This window comes from Aulonocara sp. 'chitande type north' Nkhata Bay, linkage group LG8 (genome assembly GCF_057382095.1).
Source record: "Aulonocara sp. 'chitande type north' Nkhata Bay isolate Kocher_YH1m ecotype deep benthic linkage group LG8, A_spYH_male_GT1.1, whole genome shotgun sequence".
NCBI lineage: Eukaryota > Metazoa > Chordata > Actinopteri > Cichliformes > Cichlidae > Aulonocara > Aulonocara sp. 'chitande type north' Nkhata Bay.
In genome coordinates this window covers 21294250-21308572 of record NC_141351.1, presented here as the reverse complement: position 1 = coordinate 21308572, position 14323 = coordinate 21294250, and the positions used below count along the sequence as shown (strand labels likewise).

The 14323-nt window shown below is 36.4% G+C and overlaps 2 protein-coding genes across 3 annotated transcripts; both read right to left on the bottom strand.

Moving 5' to 3' along the window:
* Positions 1 to 773: 773 nt before the first annotated feature.
* tectb (tectorin beta) lies at positions 774 to 4870 on the bottom strand. Of its 2 annotated transcripts, XM_086304825.1 has the most exons (11): positions 4526 to 4867; positions 4369 to 4444; positions 3877 to 4067; positions 3226 to 3377; positions 3045 to 3117; positions 2749 to 2852; positions 2572 to 2655; positions 2316 to 2478; positions 1479 to 1557; positions 1349 to 1381; positions 776 to 1063 (listed from the first exon to the last, which is right to left on the bottom strand). In XM_086304825.1, the coding sequence occupies exons 2-11, from the start codon at positions 4433 to 4435 to the stop codon at positions 987 to 989; spliced, it is 1023 nt and encodes a 340-aa protein (XP_086160951.1). In that variant the 5' UTR covers positions 4436 to 4444; positions 4526 to 4867; the 3' UTR covers positions 776 to 986. The 2 variants fall into 2 exon arrangements, with proteins under 2 accessions (XP_086160952.1, XP_086160951.1); XM_086304826.1 differs by lacking the exon at positions 1349 to 1381 and having other exon boundaries at positions 774 to 1063; positions 4526 to 4870.
* Positions 4871 to 7191: 2321 nt separating this feature from the next.
* Positions 7192 to 13151, bottom strand: LOC147323727 (dickkopf-related protein 3-like). Its single transcript, XM_086304258.1, has 4 exons — positions 9228 to 13151; positions 8899 to 9073; positions 8604 to 8805; positions 7192 to 7813 (listed from the first exon to the last, which is right to left on the bottom strand). The coding sequence occupies exons 1-4, from the start codon at positions 9378 to 9380 to the stop codon at positions 7753 to 7755; spliced, it is 591 nt and encodes a 196-aa protein (XP_086160384.1). The 5' UTR covers positions 9381 to 13151; the 3' UTR covers positions 7192 to 7752.
* Positions 13152 to 14323: the final 1172 nt, after the last annotated feature.

The following is a 14323-nucleotide window of genomic DNA, read 5'->3' as shown; positions in this document are numbered from 1 at the left end:
TTGGATTGCAACTAATTGCAGTTCTAATTCTTTATTCTTTGGGATTTAAGTATTTAGTGGATCCACTTTTGCACACAAGGCTGTAAATTATTTCAAAATGCTTAGCGTTCCATTCAAACTGTTTGTTGTGGCACATGTAGTCAGCTCTGACGTGCCTAAAGTTATCTCATAAGAAAATATTTTGTAAGCTAATCAAGCATTTCTAATTTATTCTTACAGCTGCAGAGCTGGTTGTTGTATCAACATCTGTCATTCAGCTGTGCACAGTTTGGTCACTGAGACCTGGAGAGAATAAATAAATCAGTAATTGAGTATTTTTCTATTATTGTCATATGACTATTTCACAATTAACTAAACTCAATCACTGTGGGGTTTGGTTAGATCATGTAAATCAGAAGTTTGATAATGCTTATTATAATAATAATCAAATACCTGTGATTGAGCTGTGATTGATCACTGAGAAAAACACCTCTTCCCATTATAAAACACTCCATAAAAACATGACAAGCAAACAACGAGATTTAAAATCTGTTTTCATTTTTCCTCTGAATAAATAAATCCCATATCAGAGTTTTTATTTTCAGTGTAACATGAAATGAAGAAGACATTTTATAGTTGTTCTAGATTGTGTCATGGAAATAGAAAAAATGTAATATTATGTTTAGTCATGTGCTCTGTTTGTTGTAGTGCTGTCAGACCGAAAATTTGGTTTTAATTTAAGGACTGAATGAAATTTTTTTGTTTTTTTTGTTTTTTATGGTTTGGAACAAATGGAAAAAAATTCCTTTTCTTTCAAAATGTAATGAATCTTTATTGGAGGAAGGAGTGAAATATCACACAAGGTTCAAAGCATCAATAAACATGCTAAATAAAAATCATATTGTGAGATAATGATCGCGTGGGGAGGAATGTATTCATACGCTCCCTGAGTCCTGGGTGGCACTCCCCTCTGTGTTTGTGTGTTAATGGAAACTGATGATTTTGTTTTATAAAATTCTTGATCCATTGATGAAATCATAACATGTGTTTATCAGGACCACAAGCAGGATGAGCACTGAGACGCCTGTTAAAGGAGGGAGAAAAAAATTAACAGATCAAACCTCAGTGAATGAGAACCAAGTTTGAACACGATTAGCTGAGCGTAAGCCTTGAGAGGATGAGTTCATGTTAAACTTGAGTGGTTTTGCAGCTCATGTACAAAGCAATACACAGATTTAAACATTTCAGTTAAACTCTACTTATTTAAAGCATAAAAGACCTTAGTTATCAAAAAATTTTAATTGTTCAGATTATTTTTGTTTCGATTATGATTTCAATCAACCAAAATTATCATCGCATTGTTTTTTACCTGTTATGTGTCCATTATTAGAAGACTGATTACCTGTTAAAAAAAAACCAGTACTGTTCATACTATACAATCGACTGCATGAGTTACTCTTTATTGATCTCAGTCATAAATATGCCACGGTTTACTCTACCTTTAATGTGAAATTCAGCAGTAAGGATCCCCCCATTTGGGTCTACGTCTGATGGCAAACTCCTCACAGAGCAGGGGCTCTTCAAGAAAAAGCAACCATGGTCTCCTGTTTAGTATGTTTGTCTGTTTTTTACACTGTACTCAACTTTGATGTTAAAGGCCAGTAGAAGAACTTGAAAAACAACCAGTCAGAATGTGAAATTAGCTTTTTTGTTAATAGAGGAAAATCACTAATTTGTAAATGTTATTGCAGAAAAAGTACCTAACTGTATAAAGACACAGAATTCAATGTTATAGTGATCTGTTATTCAGTTTATAATTGCATGGTGTCAAAGGCCAAAACATGGACTGGCCAGTAAAGGCAACTTACCAGCTATGTGGAAGCTAGACTTAAAATGTATTGGTTAATGCTGCTAGCCTTGCAGTCTGCATCAGTCCATTGATAGTGAGTTTAATGAGTTTAATCTAAAATGGTTTGGTCAGCCCAGATTAACCTGCAGGATTGTAAATGCATCTATTAAGTGATCTGCTGCCAGGGAAGAAATCAGGTAAGCCTGGAAGAAAATCAGCTCTCAGAGATGATGAGCTAAAGAAGATTGACTAAGAGACCTAAACTCTGAGAAAACTGTAATAGCCGAATTCCATTTAGATGTTTCAGGTTTTGTATCTAGTGCATGTCAAACTTTGGAAATTAACAACAGAGCCACAGTTAATGTTATTAGTAACATCTGTGCTTTTTCTACTATGACATTTAAAAAGAGCAGTTGCAAAACAGCAACATGTAGATGGGAACGACTGCTATAATGTTTTTGGTATCATTAAATAACAAAACACTCACTGGCTGACAGGTGATCCTTTCTCCATCACAGACCTGGACCTCACAGTGAAGCCAAACAGTGGACACCTTCTCCTGCCGCTGGAAGCGGAAAGAGTTGAACTTGAACATGGAGCGGCTGTCTTTGGCGTTCTCAAAAATAGTCACAGTGTTGTCAGAGGAGCAGCTGTTGGAAAACAGCAATTAAACATCCTATAAAACATAAAGAAGTGGGAACAAAATGTTCCTTAAGTTGTTTTAGCCTTTTGTGTTTTAGTACCTCTTAATGATGAGGCTCCACCTTTTCCTGTCTGTGGAGTAAGGTGAAGGAGTTGCCCAGCAGTTGTTTATCACAACTTTGAATCTTTGAGATGTAAAGGACAAATGCGCTTTAGAAGTCTGGGAGAATCTTACCTTTAAAACTACAAAAATAAACATACAAACATCTAAAGTCTACCTGTTACTTAGACCTTTTGCCTCGATGCCAATGAATACTTCAGAGCCGATCTCAGAGGTATCAATCACATAGGGAGCGTCCTTGGCATACAGGAACTTTGAATTCTATGAAATATGGGACATTTTGTGTTTTTCAAGATGTCTGCAGTTCTCGTTTGCATTCAATGATCGTGGTGTGTACACGATAATACCTTCATTTATTAAAGACAGTATTTATAACAAAAACACACTGATAAAAAGCATTTATTACGTTAAACATGTCGATTCCACCGGGCGAATCTTTGAGCAGCTACTCACCGTGAACACATTCATAGACAACTGTGATCTAAAAGTGCCTAAACTCCCATTGTTGACATAAACTGTAGCCACTCTGGAAAAAGCAGAGGGTTTAGTAAAAACGCTGCAAGTCATTGGGTCAGAAGGCACATATCATCCAGACAGCAGCTGTGGTCATCTCGTATCCTGAACTGGTGCTTACCTTTGGCTAAAGACTGCATTATTAACCAGATAGGCTGCTCGGTACGTGCAGCTGAAGGTGTAGTTCACAGGCTGGTTTCTGACTGTCAGTGAAGTATCGTTGGACACAATGGAGTTGTAGAAGATGTATTTGGGGTCTTTGCCGGGAATGTACTGTGGCATGAAAAGTATAAAATAATGTTATTAATACTTTTAAATAAACTGAGAGAGACTTCTCTGTATTTAAATAGTACTATCCTCAAGGGACAGTAAGACCAAATTACAAAAAATAATGCAGTAGTGTTCATACCTACATAGATCATTTTAATTTTATATGCCAAGACCTTGGGATAACCTCAGCATGATTGCATTTTAGTGACCCTGTATTTTGTTGATTGTCTGTTATTCTCAATGCAATGCACTGCAATGCAATGCCTTCATTACATTTCCAGCCCCTGTCCTATGTCTGCAAAATAAAAAGTCAGTATTTCACCTTTCAATTCAGTTTTATTTATATGGTGCCAAACCACAACAACAGCTGCCTCAAGGTGCTTTGTATTGTAAGGTAAAGAGGCAACAATAATCTCAGGTATTGTCTCAATAAAAACTGACAAAATTAATCTCTAAGCATGGCGGCACAGTACCGGTTATTATGGCCTACTTGGCTTCTCACCTCAGACTGAGTCCCACAGTATGAGTGATTTTTGGGTGTGAGATCTGGGATGATGAAGCGGTAGTAACCTGGGCTGTGTATTCCATTGTAACAGACTCCACCGAGAGACAAGTGTTCAATCTCCCAGCCGTAAGGACACTCTGGGACGTTGGCAATTATGGCATTAGGGAAACATGACACCATAACGTAATCTGAAGTAAAAATTAAAATAAAAAGGGAATATTATACACTGTACCTTACAGTTTATTTAATCATACTGTGACAGTAGTGGTTATCAATTCCTTCTTTGTTTTTCCTCTTGAGCTTTATTCACATTTAGGGATAATTTTCATATATGTATAAAAATAACTCATATAAGTCATAGTTTTAGGATGCATGGTGATTTTTGCATTAAAAAGCAATGACCAAAAAAATCTACATATAAATGCTATACAGGTCATGAGGCAGAAGCATGTTAAATACATACTCATCTTTGTGTCAAAGTGTTTTTACCTGCTTTTTGGGGAATGCATGACCATGCAACAGGCAGCAGCATTAACAGTGCACTGACAAAAGCCATAGTGTGGTGCTGCAGAGAAATTCAAGAATTATCAATAACAGGATAATGTGTAAAATAAGTCTGAGAAAATATAACACATATGACACTTACCTGACAGAAGTAATGTCTTCAACCACCTTGAGGTCAGAGGTTCCTCATGGCTCTTTAGCAGTTTACCTGGAGTGGTGATTCAAGAGCTAACAACTCTTGATAACTTAGGGAGGGATTTTATACTATCACAGGTAAGGCTAATCGACTTTCACCCATTCTCCTATCTCCACTTTTTCCCTTGGCAGGATGGGTTTAAGAGCTCTATTGTCAGCTTCGCACAAAAGCTCTCTGTACTGCTCAGACATTGACTTTCAAATGACCAAAGTCTCTCAAAGGATTAGCTCTCAGGGTTGTAGAGTGTGTTCAAGACAGCTAACAGAGAATTCTTAAATTTATACAATTAAAACTATTAGTTTTTGACTAGTACAAAATTTAAAGCGAGTCTCTCTATGTGTGATCTCTTTATGTGTGATCAGTGTTGCTATTGTTGCAAAACTAATATTAATATCATGCACATAGATCCGTGTTAGCAAGAAAGCTAATGTTAGCCAGAAGGATGCAAGTTTTAGCAAATTAAGCCCATCTGACCAAAACAACATGATAAGCAGTAGAGTCGTCATTGGGTTATTTGATTTTTGGTTTGACCTTCATGTGGTTTTGAGGGCTAAAACTATACACTGCTTGAAGACCACTGGTTGTGGACAATACTTTTTGGAGTTTATTGAGGTTTTCTTTAGCCAAAAGATATCACCTGTAGGGGGGAGGGTAAATCTTAGCTAAGCTAGACTAGCAAGCTGCATTCTTAAAATTCTACATAATCTTAAAATCTACTAATTAGCACTAAGTAACTTATAAAATGCTAAAATTTCACTTGCTTGGTTGGTTGTACTTTGCAGGAAGCCTTATCTTTGTCGCATAATTTGTTTTTAAATAAAGTTGTCCGAAAACACCAATCTTGAGCCTGCAAATAGGACTTCACAAACCAATGGGTGACATCACAGTGGCTACATCCACCTTTTGTACGATCTATGATTGGTACCTCTGTTAATAATGGTGGCCACGCCCTTAACTCCATACCTGGTAACATAATATATTGCAGCTTACATGGGCAGGTAACTATTGTAAAAAGGATTTTATATTTCACTGAGGCTTTTATAGTTAAATAAAGGGTATAAAAATAGATAAATATGAAATAATAGAATAAAAACTAACTTCACAAAAAACAATCACTTTTTATAGTTATAGATAGATCGGTTTTGTATATATACATCAGGCGAATATTTACAGAAATCTGGAGTAAAAAGAGAAATAGGCAGCTTCTTAAAATGTCTTCAAATTCTACACTGGTTTTATTTCCTTTTATGCTAGAGGACAAAGCATTCAGGAATAGAAAACCGTTTAAGAAGCTAAATAGTGCAAACAGACATGTATAGATACCTCCAAAATGCGATTGTTGACTGTGATACGTGCTGCCTACAATGGTAACTTCTGTTCTTAAGTGGAGATGATAGGCCACTGTTTTGCAGCATTCGGCAATATAAGGTTTCTCAAAGTCTTGTGCTATTAGATATCGCTTTTGTCTCGTTTGCCTTTCTTATGTGTGTGAAACGTGTGTTCTCGCTGGCAGGTTTAGAACAGTCACACTGGCTTCTCCTGAAGCCTTAATAACTCTAGTTGTGATTAGTTACTGTGCATTATTTCTGGCATAAATTCTTCTTTGCCTTTTACATCCTGTTTGTTCATAAAATCAAAAGGTTTGTCAGAAAAAACACATCAATACCTTAATAAAACATCCTAAGACTTTCCAATCTTTCTTGTCATGAGGCTCTATTCACAGCACCAAATACCTCCTTGCAAAGACTTAATGATAAGCTCTGTAACACGATAGCAAAGAGGTTAGACACTAATGTCCTTCACAGAACAATTCAAGTCACCGTGAAATTGAAGGGGCAAACTGGACGATTAGCATGTGAATGGCCCTCAGACTATGCCCGACGTAGTCCGAGGAAGATACTGATCTAAGAATGGGTCAGGGGACAGCTAGCATTACAGCATCTGGTGATGCTAACAATTAGGAGTTGCAAGATTCCTTTATATTATGTAACTCCTTCCTGTAGTCCAAGAAACGTGCTCAGAGGGAGACAGACTCTGTTTTCATAAGATTGCACAGTCGACTTGGTGCTTTAAAGGAATACAGCACCTAAAATCATTTCAGTTTCATCATATTTGAAACATGGGTTTTCTGAGAATTCTACATAATCAAATCTAAACAAAATTGCACAATACAGTTTTAATCAATGAATTGCAAAAAAAACCAAAAAACCAAAAAAAACCCAGATGTAGCAAATGTAAAACAAATTAAAACTCCTATATTTCCAATTAATATTTCATTTGGGGTTTTTTTTAACAACTTGTCAGAAGGTTTAATAAAGAATTTTTGGCAATTATTTCATAATTCAGTCTTTAAACAGTTAACTATATAAACATGTAATTTGAAATTTACTACAAGGTGAGCTTTGTGGTAAGGAAGACAACAAAACATCCAAGAAGATGAACTTTTCTCAAAATGTCTCTACATTTTAATTGATTGTATGCTAAATGAATATATACAAATTATCTAAAAAAAAACAAAAAAACCTTAAAATCTAAAATAATTTTATTTTAAAGAATAATAGTGACTTTACTGTCATTACTTTTAAAAATGTATAATTCTGATTCTACTTCTTATTTTTGCTATATTTAATTACCTTTGTTATCTTGATGTTATTTGGCAAAATTCTCCAAAAAACATATTTTGATTTCAAAACATTCTTTGTCTGTAAAGTCTGGATTATATAAATGTTTTACATTTGTGTGTGTATATAATGTTTCTGTATGCACAGGTACTTTACTCATTACCCAAATGTTTTGATTAGTGATTGGGAATGATCTTGGAAGCTTTAAAATTAAGAAACTGTAATACATTTTTTGTGAAACACAAATTATACTCATTAGTTTTGGAAAACCTTTTCTTTAATTTATGCTTAAAACTTGAAGCATTTCAGACATTTAGAGAAAGAAAGATCAGCAAATGATCATGATGAAGATTTTGGATAAGACACTAGCTTTGTTGAGCCCAGCTACATACAGTAGTGCTTTTTGTCAAAATTTACAAAATGAAATATTAAAAACAACTTTTCTTTAAGCCTCTAATAAGAGCAAATAACAATACAGTATATTTAGAAACATATACATTTAAATATATACAGTATAGTTACACAGAAAATAGAACTTCTGTTGATAATGTATCAAAGGTTGGGCACTTGACAGGTCCAGCTTGTTCGTTCTGGCTGGTATATAAACTCCCTCCTGAAAGACAAACAAACCCAAGTTAGTCTTTGCAAGAAGCAATTATTTTAGATAAACTGAACCATGTTTAAAACATATTACTTGCTTTCAGTTACTGTCATATTGAATGAAAGAAAAAAGCTCTTAAAGCTTGCTGTTACTAAGGCTGTAGATTAGTAGACAATCATAGTACATAGTGCAAACATACAAATTTGCATTGCAATGTAGAGCAACTTTTCTGAGCTGTTTCTTTTACTGTCTTAGCTAAAGGCTTTTTCATTTTTCCATCTTGGAACACTTCTTAAATTTCATCTGTAAATTGTATTGTGGAACCTGTTTTATGCCAAAAGACATGTACATTTCCAGTATAAATTAAAAACGACTCTAAACCTACTTAGTTTGTAAAAGTCTTAAAAATACACAATACAACATAAAAATTAAAAAGTAACATAAAAAGATAAACTTTTCTAACAGTTGTACAAACAGAGAGGCTTAAAAGCTTTAAAAGTTTTCTGGGAAGTTAGTCCTCGACCTGCCCTTTCAAAGGGCCTAAAAGTCCAGAAAACCCAGTATGTCCGTTCAATTGTGTAGAAGTCCAGGAAGAATTTGAATTAACACCCACAAAATGGTATAAATGTGATTGTCATTTGCCTAATTTTTTGCAATAAAATCTAGATAACAAAGACCCCAGAACTGATTTGTCAATGAAACTAAAAGCTTTGGAGTGAATATTGATATCAGTCACTTTAGCAAACCCTTTGTTTGTTGAGTAAAATATCTGATGATGAAAACCAGTGTTTGTAGTACTTACTCTCTCTGTAGCTTTCCACTGCTTTCACGACAAAGTAAACCCTCATCACACGGACAAATCTGGTTGATGCTGAATGCCAGGCCACCATCAGGCACATAACAGCTCTCATCTAACGTCAGTCTTCTTTTGCACACCTGCTCACCATGATGCCGGGCACAACACATCGATGCTCCACAGTCTCTGTCAACTTTACACCTGGCACCTGGATTAAGGAAACAGTGGTCACTTCTGGTTTCGTATGAAGAAAAATTTGGAAATTTAAAAGATTTGGTTACATTTGTTGGTCCACCCTTACCCTCTTGTCCATCGGGGATACTGCGGTGGCACTTCCCGAACATGCAGCTAAGTCCACGAACACATTGTGCATCTCTCCGACAGTAATGACCCTCCCCTCTTAGAGGCACACAAAGGCCAAAGTGGCGATCACATGAGAAACCCCTTCCACAAGCTCTGTCGTGGTCACATGCAGCCTGAAGAAAAGAAGGAAATCATTGCAAACTTTGCCTGAAATTCTAAGCCCAGTTTAAGACAGAAGGGCCATGTTGCTCTCATACCTTTTCTACAGATGTCAAATGATTTCGTTAATTCAAACAAAATAATCATGGCCACTTTCAAGCATCTTACCGTGACTGGTTTGGCAACAGGAGTGCTCTGTCGAAGTGCTTTTGCTCCTTCTTTGGGAGGACTGTGGGGCATGTTCAGCATCCAGGCCCATATACGTGCTTCTGTCCCATAAAAGGACAGACACAAACAAACCAACCACAGATTTCCAAACATTTCCAAAATGCACAAAAAAGGATTAATAAAAAATGAACAATGATTAACTTAAAAAGAGGTGAGTCAAAGAGAAAGCAAGAAAAGCTCGAAACAAAAATCCAGCGCTTAAAAGTGCAAGTCAAAGTGTAAACAGTCAGTACTGAAGGTATCCATGCAGTGACACTGGCTCACTGCTCTTCTGGTTTGACTTTTATAGGTCAGAAGGACTTGACCTCCCCCCACCAGGCTGTTTGTCCAAACAACAGAGTAGGAGGAGACAATTAGTTGTTAATGGATTAACTAAATTGTTGGGGTCACCCCCTGCAGTCAGAAAATAGTGGCAAAATGGCCATTCATGAAGTGGGGAGAAAGGGAATGGGGAGAGATGGGGCACTGAGGGTGGTGATGGACTGACAACAGTTTCACACAATAGAGCCAAGACAAGCACCACCTTCGCGTGATTATCTCTACCAGAAAAACAAACAAGCAGGACAAAAGCAGACAAATTAATGACATGTTTCACTGCTCTCTGACAAGTAGAGCCACTGCAAGTCTTGACCCCAAACACTGGGTAAACACTCCTGGCCCCGACCTCGACTGTCCTGATACCCCCTACCCTATCCCACTTCAGACCCCATGCTGTGAGCAATTTGGAGAAGTGCACCCTGCGGATGAACCCTGAACTCATTAAATGTAATTACCATCAGGAGGAGAAGGGAGACAAGGTGCTGTAGGGGAACAAAAATAAATTTTTTTTCACATTTTTGTCCTGGAATCTTTACACATGACAAGCAGGACAAGCAATTCTCTATAAATACAGTTATGATAATAACTAAAATGTCCAACAATCAGCTAGTTTTAAGTTTTTAATATACACAAAGTGTGTGTTTGAAATCATTTCGTTATGCTTTATTTATCCAGGTAAAAGTCTCCCATATGATTTAGTCATATAACAGATCATTACAAAAGTAAAATTAAAAGCAGTCACACTGACTAAAAGAGTTTAAACTCCCCCACAATGACCAGTTATGACAATTTCAGCTCCTTCCGTACTGTTCTGACTTCAGGAATAAACATTTGTGAGACATAGACTATACTGGTTGTGGTTTTTACACATATAGATATAGATAATTCTAGGTAGTTATTAAAATTCAGATGATATTGAGTCTCCTTTATGGCGTCAGCAATCATGCAGAAATGTGGTCATTCTTGCAGAAATGAGCAAGGCCTTCCCTTAAAAATATAGCAATATCTTCAGTAGTGTCCTCACAGATGTAAACGTTTCCCATGTACATAAATACAGGCCATACCATCAGCAATGGTGACTTCTGATTCAAATGACCACGTGTCCATGATTTCAAATGACACTCCACATCTACAGCATGGTTTACTGAAGTGTTTTTGAGTCCATGCGGTGATGTCCAAGACAGTCTGTTTTTAATGAAAAGCTGACTGAGAGCTTCAAAGACTACTCAGTAATGATTGAGGGCTTTGTCCCATGCATCCAGAGTTTTCTCCAGTTCCTTTAAATCTTAATTATATGAACCATCCATGATGAAATGTAATTTTAGATTCAGAAACAGTCATCTTCTTCTTTCTGGGATTCTCTTTTATTTCCATTTGGATTCCACAAGATGTTTTATAGGCATTTTAAAGCTTTTTCAGTCTTTGTTTCCCCTGTGCAGACCTTTGTAAAACATTTTCTTGTATCAAAAACAAAATAAGCATGTATATATTTTCAAAAACATACAATTTCATATTTTTAACATTCGTTATAAAGGTTTCACGCTTTTTAAAATTTGCAATGTACACAGCATCCAATCTTCTTTTTTTTTGGGAAATTGGATTTGGTTCTTTGTTTTGCTTGGATGAATGTAGTCATAGCTTACACCTCGCTAAACCCACACAGACCCTCTGTCTCACTCACGAGCCTCCAGGCCAATATAAAACCCACCACTTAATGTCTCTCCAACTAAGACAACATCTTGTCTTGTCTATAATTGTAATTAATGCACCTTGTATGGAGAGCTTTATCTAACATTACCAGGTATTTCTTACTCAGCCTGAGGTGCCTGAATAATTGTCACTAATTTACATTTTCTAAGTGGCAGACAGCCCAGATCAGATACACAGATATTGCAGTCTGGGACTGTCTTAGCTCCTTATCCTTATCAGAACAGAGTAACACAGACTAATGGCACAGTTAGTGGGCACAATAGTAGCAATTAGCAATGTGTAAATAAGTACTGTGTCAGTGTTATGCAGCCTTTGGAGCAGTCTAATCATTTTGACTGGATTATTGAGTTATAAGAGGTAATGCAAGGGATGCATTAATGAGAGAAAGAAAATATAATCTATTCCAATCCATTCAAATAAATGACAGATAGTTTTATCGTACTCATCAGTTTTCTGTTCATTATTGGTAAAAATATTACAATGTTTCTAAATTGTAGGCTACATCAAAGCTAAAATTGGGTTATATTTGGTTAAGTTTAGTGGATATCTAGGTGATGCCTAGCTGTTGTTTCAAAAATGATAACGTGTTATGTATGTGTTTTTGTTTTTTTTTTAAATACACCCAACTCACTTATTATTTTGCTGTGACTTGATTGCAACCACAAAGCTACACAATGTCCATTCCATGTATGCATTTATGTTAAACAGCATTTGACCTTAAATTCTGTTTCTCGTGGGGTTACGTCTCGATATGTGTTTCATGGTAAGGATATTTATATGGACCTCTGGATAATGAAAACGTATTATTCCCACAGAGGCAGGGGAACTGGGAAGCAGTGTTGCCTCTTGGGATGAAGGTGCTGGGTCAGATGGTAAAGAAGGGGCAAGTACGTTTTGGAACATTAAAATCATGTCAAAGGATGCAAGGGTACAACTTCTTGCATCCATTATTTTTGTCACCACGGTGATTGTGTAGACTTGGGTGAAAAGATATACCAACTTGTTGCCGATAAAAACATGAGAAGGGTGATACTTAGAGGAGGGGCAATTCATTTCTTCCAGGGACCACATGAGAAACTAGGATTCTTGTGATGGGCTGCACCAATAAGCTTACAAAGAGACACAATTAATATTGAGCAGAACTGAGGTAAGCGTAATGGTTATTATTAGTCTTTAAGCTGATTTGTTTCTCTGTTTGCTTTGGTTTTAAGCAGAAATGAAAATTGTTAATAATAAAAAAGGGGTTAGATTTGAATGAGTTTTCAGAAGTAATGATGTTGTTTTGCCTTACAAATAAAACCTGTGGTAAAAGGATACATTTTCACTAAATATGCTATTAACGTAATATATTTTCTTGTTTCTTTTTTTTTTTACTTTTTAGCCGAATCTGAATATTAGGTACGTGTCTGGCACAGTCATCTTTTCAATGTCTTTTTTGGAAAAGTTTTAGAGCCTGCAGACTCATCATTGCATCATCAATTTTTCTGTTCTGTAACTCATAAACAGAACTTTTAAAGCGAGTCACACATACACATATTCATCATTCCTAATAAGATTTACAGCACTGCATTTTGCATCATAGGGATTACAGTTTAAACTACACCCACTCCCTCCCCTTATCATTCTTTTACAAAAACGCTATTGTTATACATCTGTACTTACAGTAAGATATCACCCTGACTATTTACCCAATGCAGTGACAGATAACTGTGTCTCTACGGTCCTCAACATGTTTTCCCTGTGTTAATGACTCTGCTAATGACGCTTGTAATGCATGTAAAGAATCAACATCGCTGATGGTCGTGCAATTAGGGATTAAGAGAGACAATAGACAAGCTGATGTCTGCCCATTGTAATGGACCTTGACCCCCCACCCCACCCCCCAAGACCACCACCTCCACCACCACCATGGGGAGCTGTGAATGGTGGAGGTTATGACGAGTCCTCATTCCCACTTCCAAGAAAACACTCAGTGCAAGACGGATGGAAAATTTGGAAAAGTCCCTTAGAGTGTATGTTTATTCAGGTCAGTGGAAAAGAATTCGTTTCAGCATTACTGAAATTACAGTGTGCAGTGTCAGGCCATGGTAATAAATATTTATAGTCCGGGAAAGGCAAAAGCAAGTTGTGCTACATCAGCTGTGTTGTTTGTTCTTCTGTTAGCTGCTTGAATGTTTCATGACAACTGGAGAGTGGAAACTTTATGGACAATAAAATCAGTTAGTGGTTGGTGTACGATTGAAAACTGTCAGCATTGATTTTGCGTTGTTCACCAGTAGTTATGATTTTTTTAAAAAGGGTTTAGATGTATTGGGAAAGATTTGTAAATCGAAAGTAATGTAGATGTGCTTTAGTAATGACACAATGACAAAAACAGGCACATGTTGCACATTCATACATTATTGCCACAGGCTAAAGACAGAAAAGCCCAATTCAACTGGCTGAATGGCCAGTGAATGGCTATGCTAAGTGGGAGTTTCACCTCATAGATCAGATGTTTGCTGCACAAGTATCTGCGAAAGATAGCGCATCGTTTATTTGCAGTTTATGCATCAGAAAATATTCAATGACTACATTATTCAGACCTAATTTTAAAAGATCTGCAGACGGTAAAGTTAAGGCAAAATTGGAAATATTGAAAAATGATTTTGTCATTGCATTTGCACGTTTGTCTTTGGGATTCTCTCTCTGTTTTTATGGTTAGCTTTTCCTTTGCTATGTCACTTATGTGTAACACTTTGATCCGCTAGCATGGATCAAATCTTGTATCCACTCTAGAAGGAGGCAGTGGTAACAGTGAACCCAGTATTGGCAAACTTGTTTTCTTAAAGCTCATTTTGATACAACGGGAAACAACTTAGCTGTGCACTGAATAAAAATTAGCACATAGCCACTAAACACAGGAAAAATTAGCCATTAAAGAGACAAATGTTTTTCTTTCGGTGATCGTTGGAGACCAGATTTAAATTGACTTCCATTTATCAAAATTAACACTCAAACGAATATCA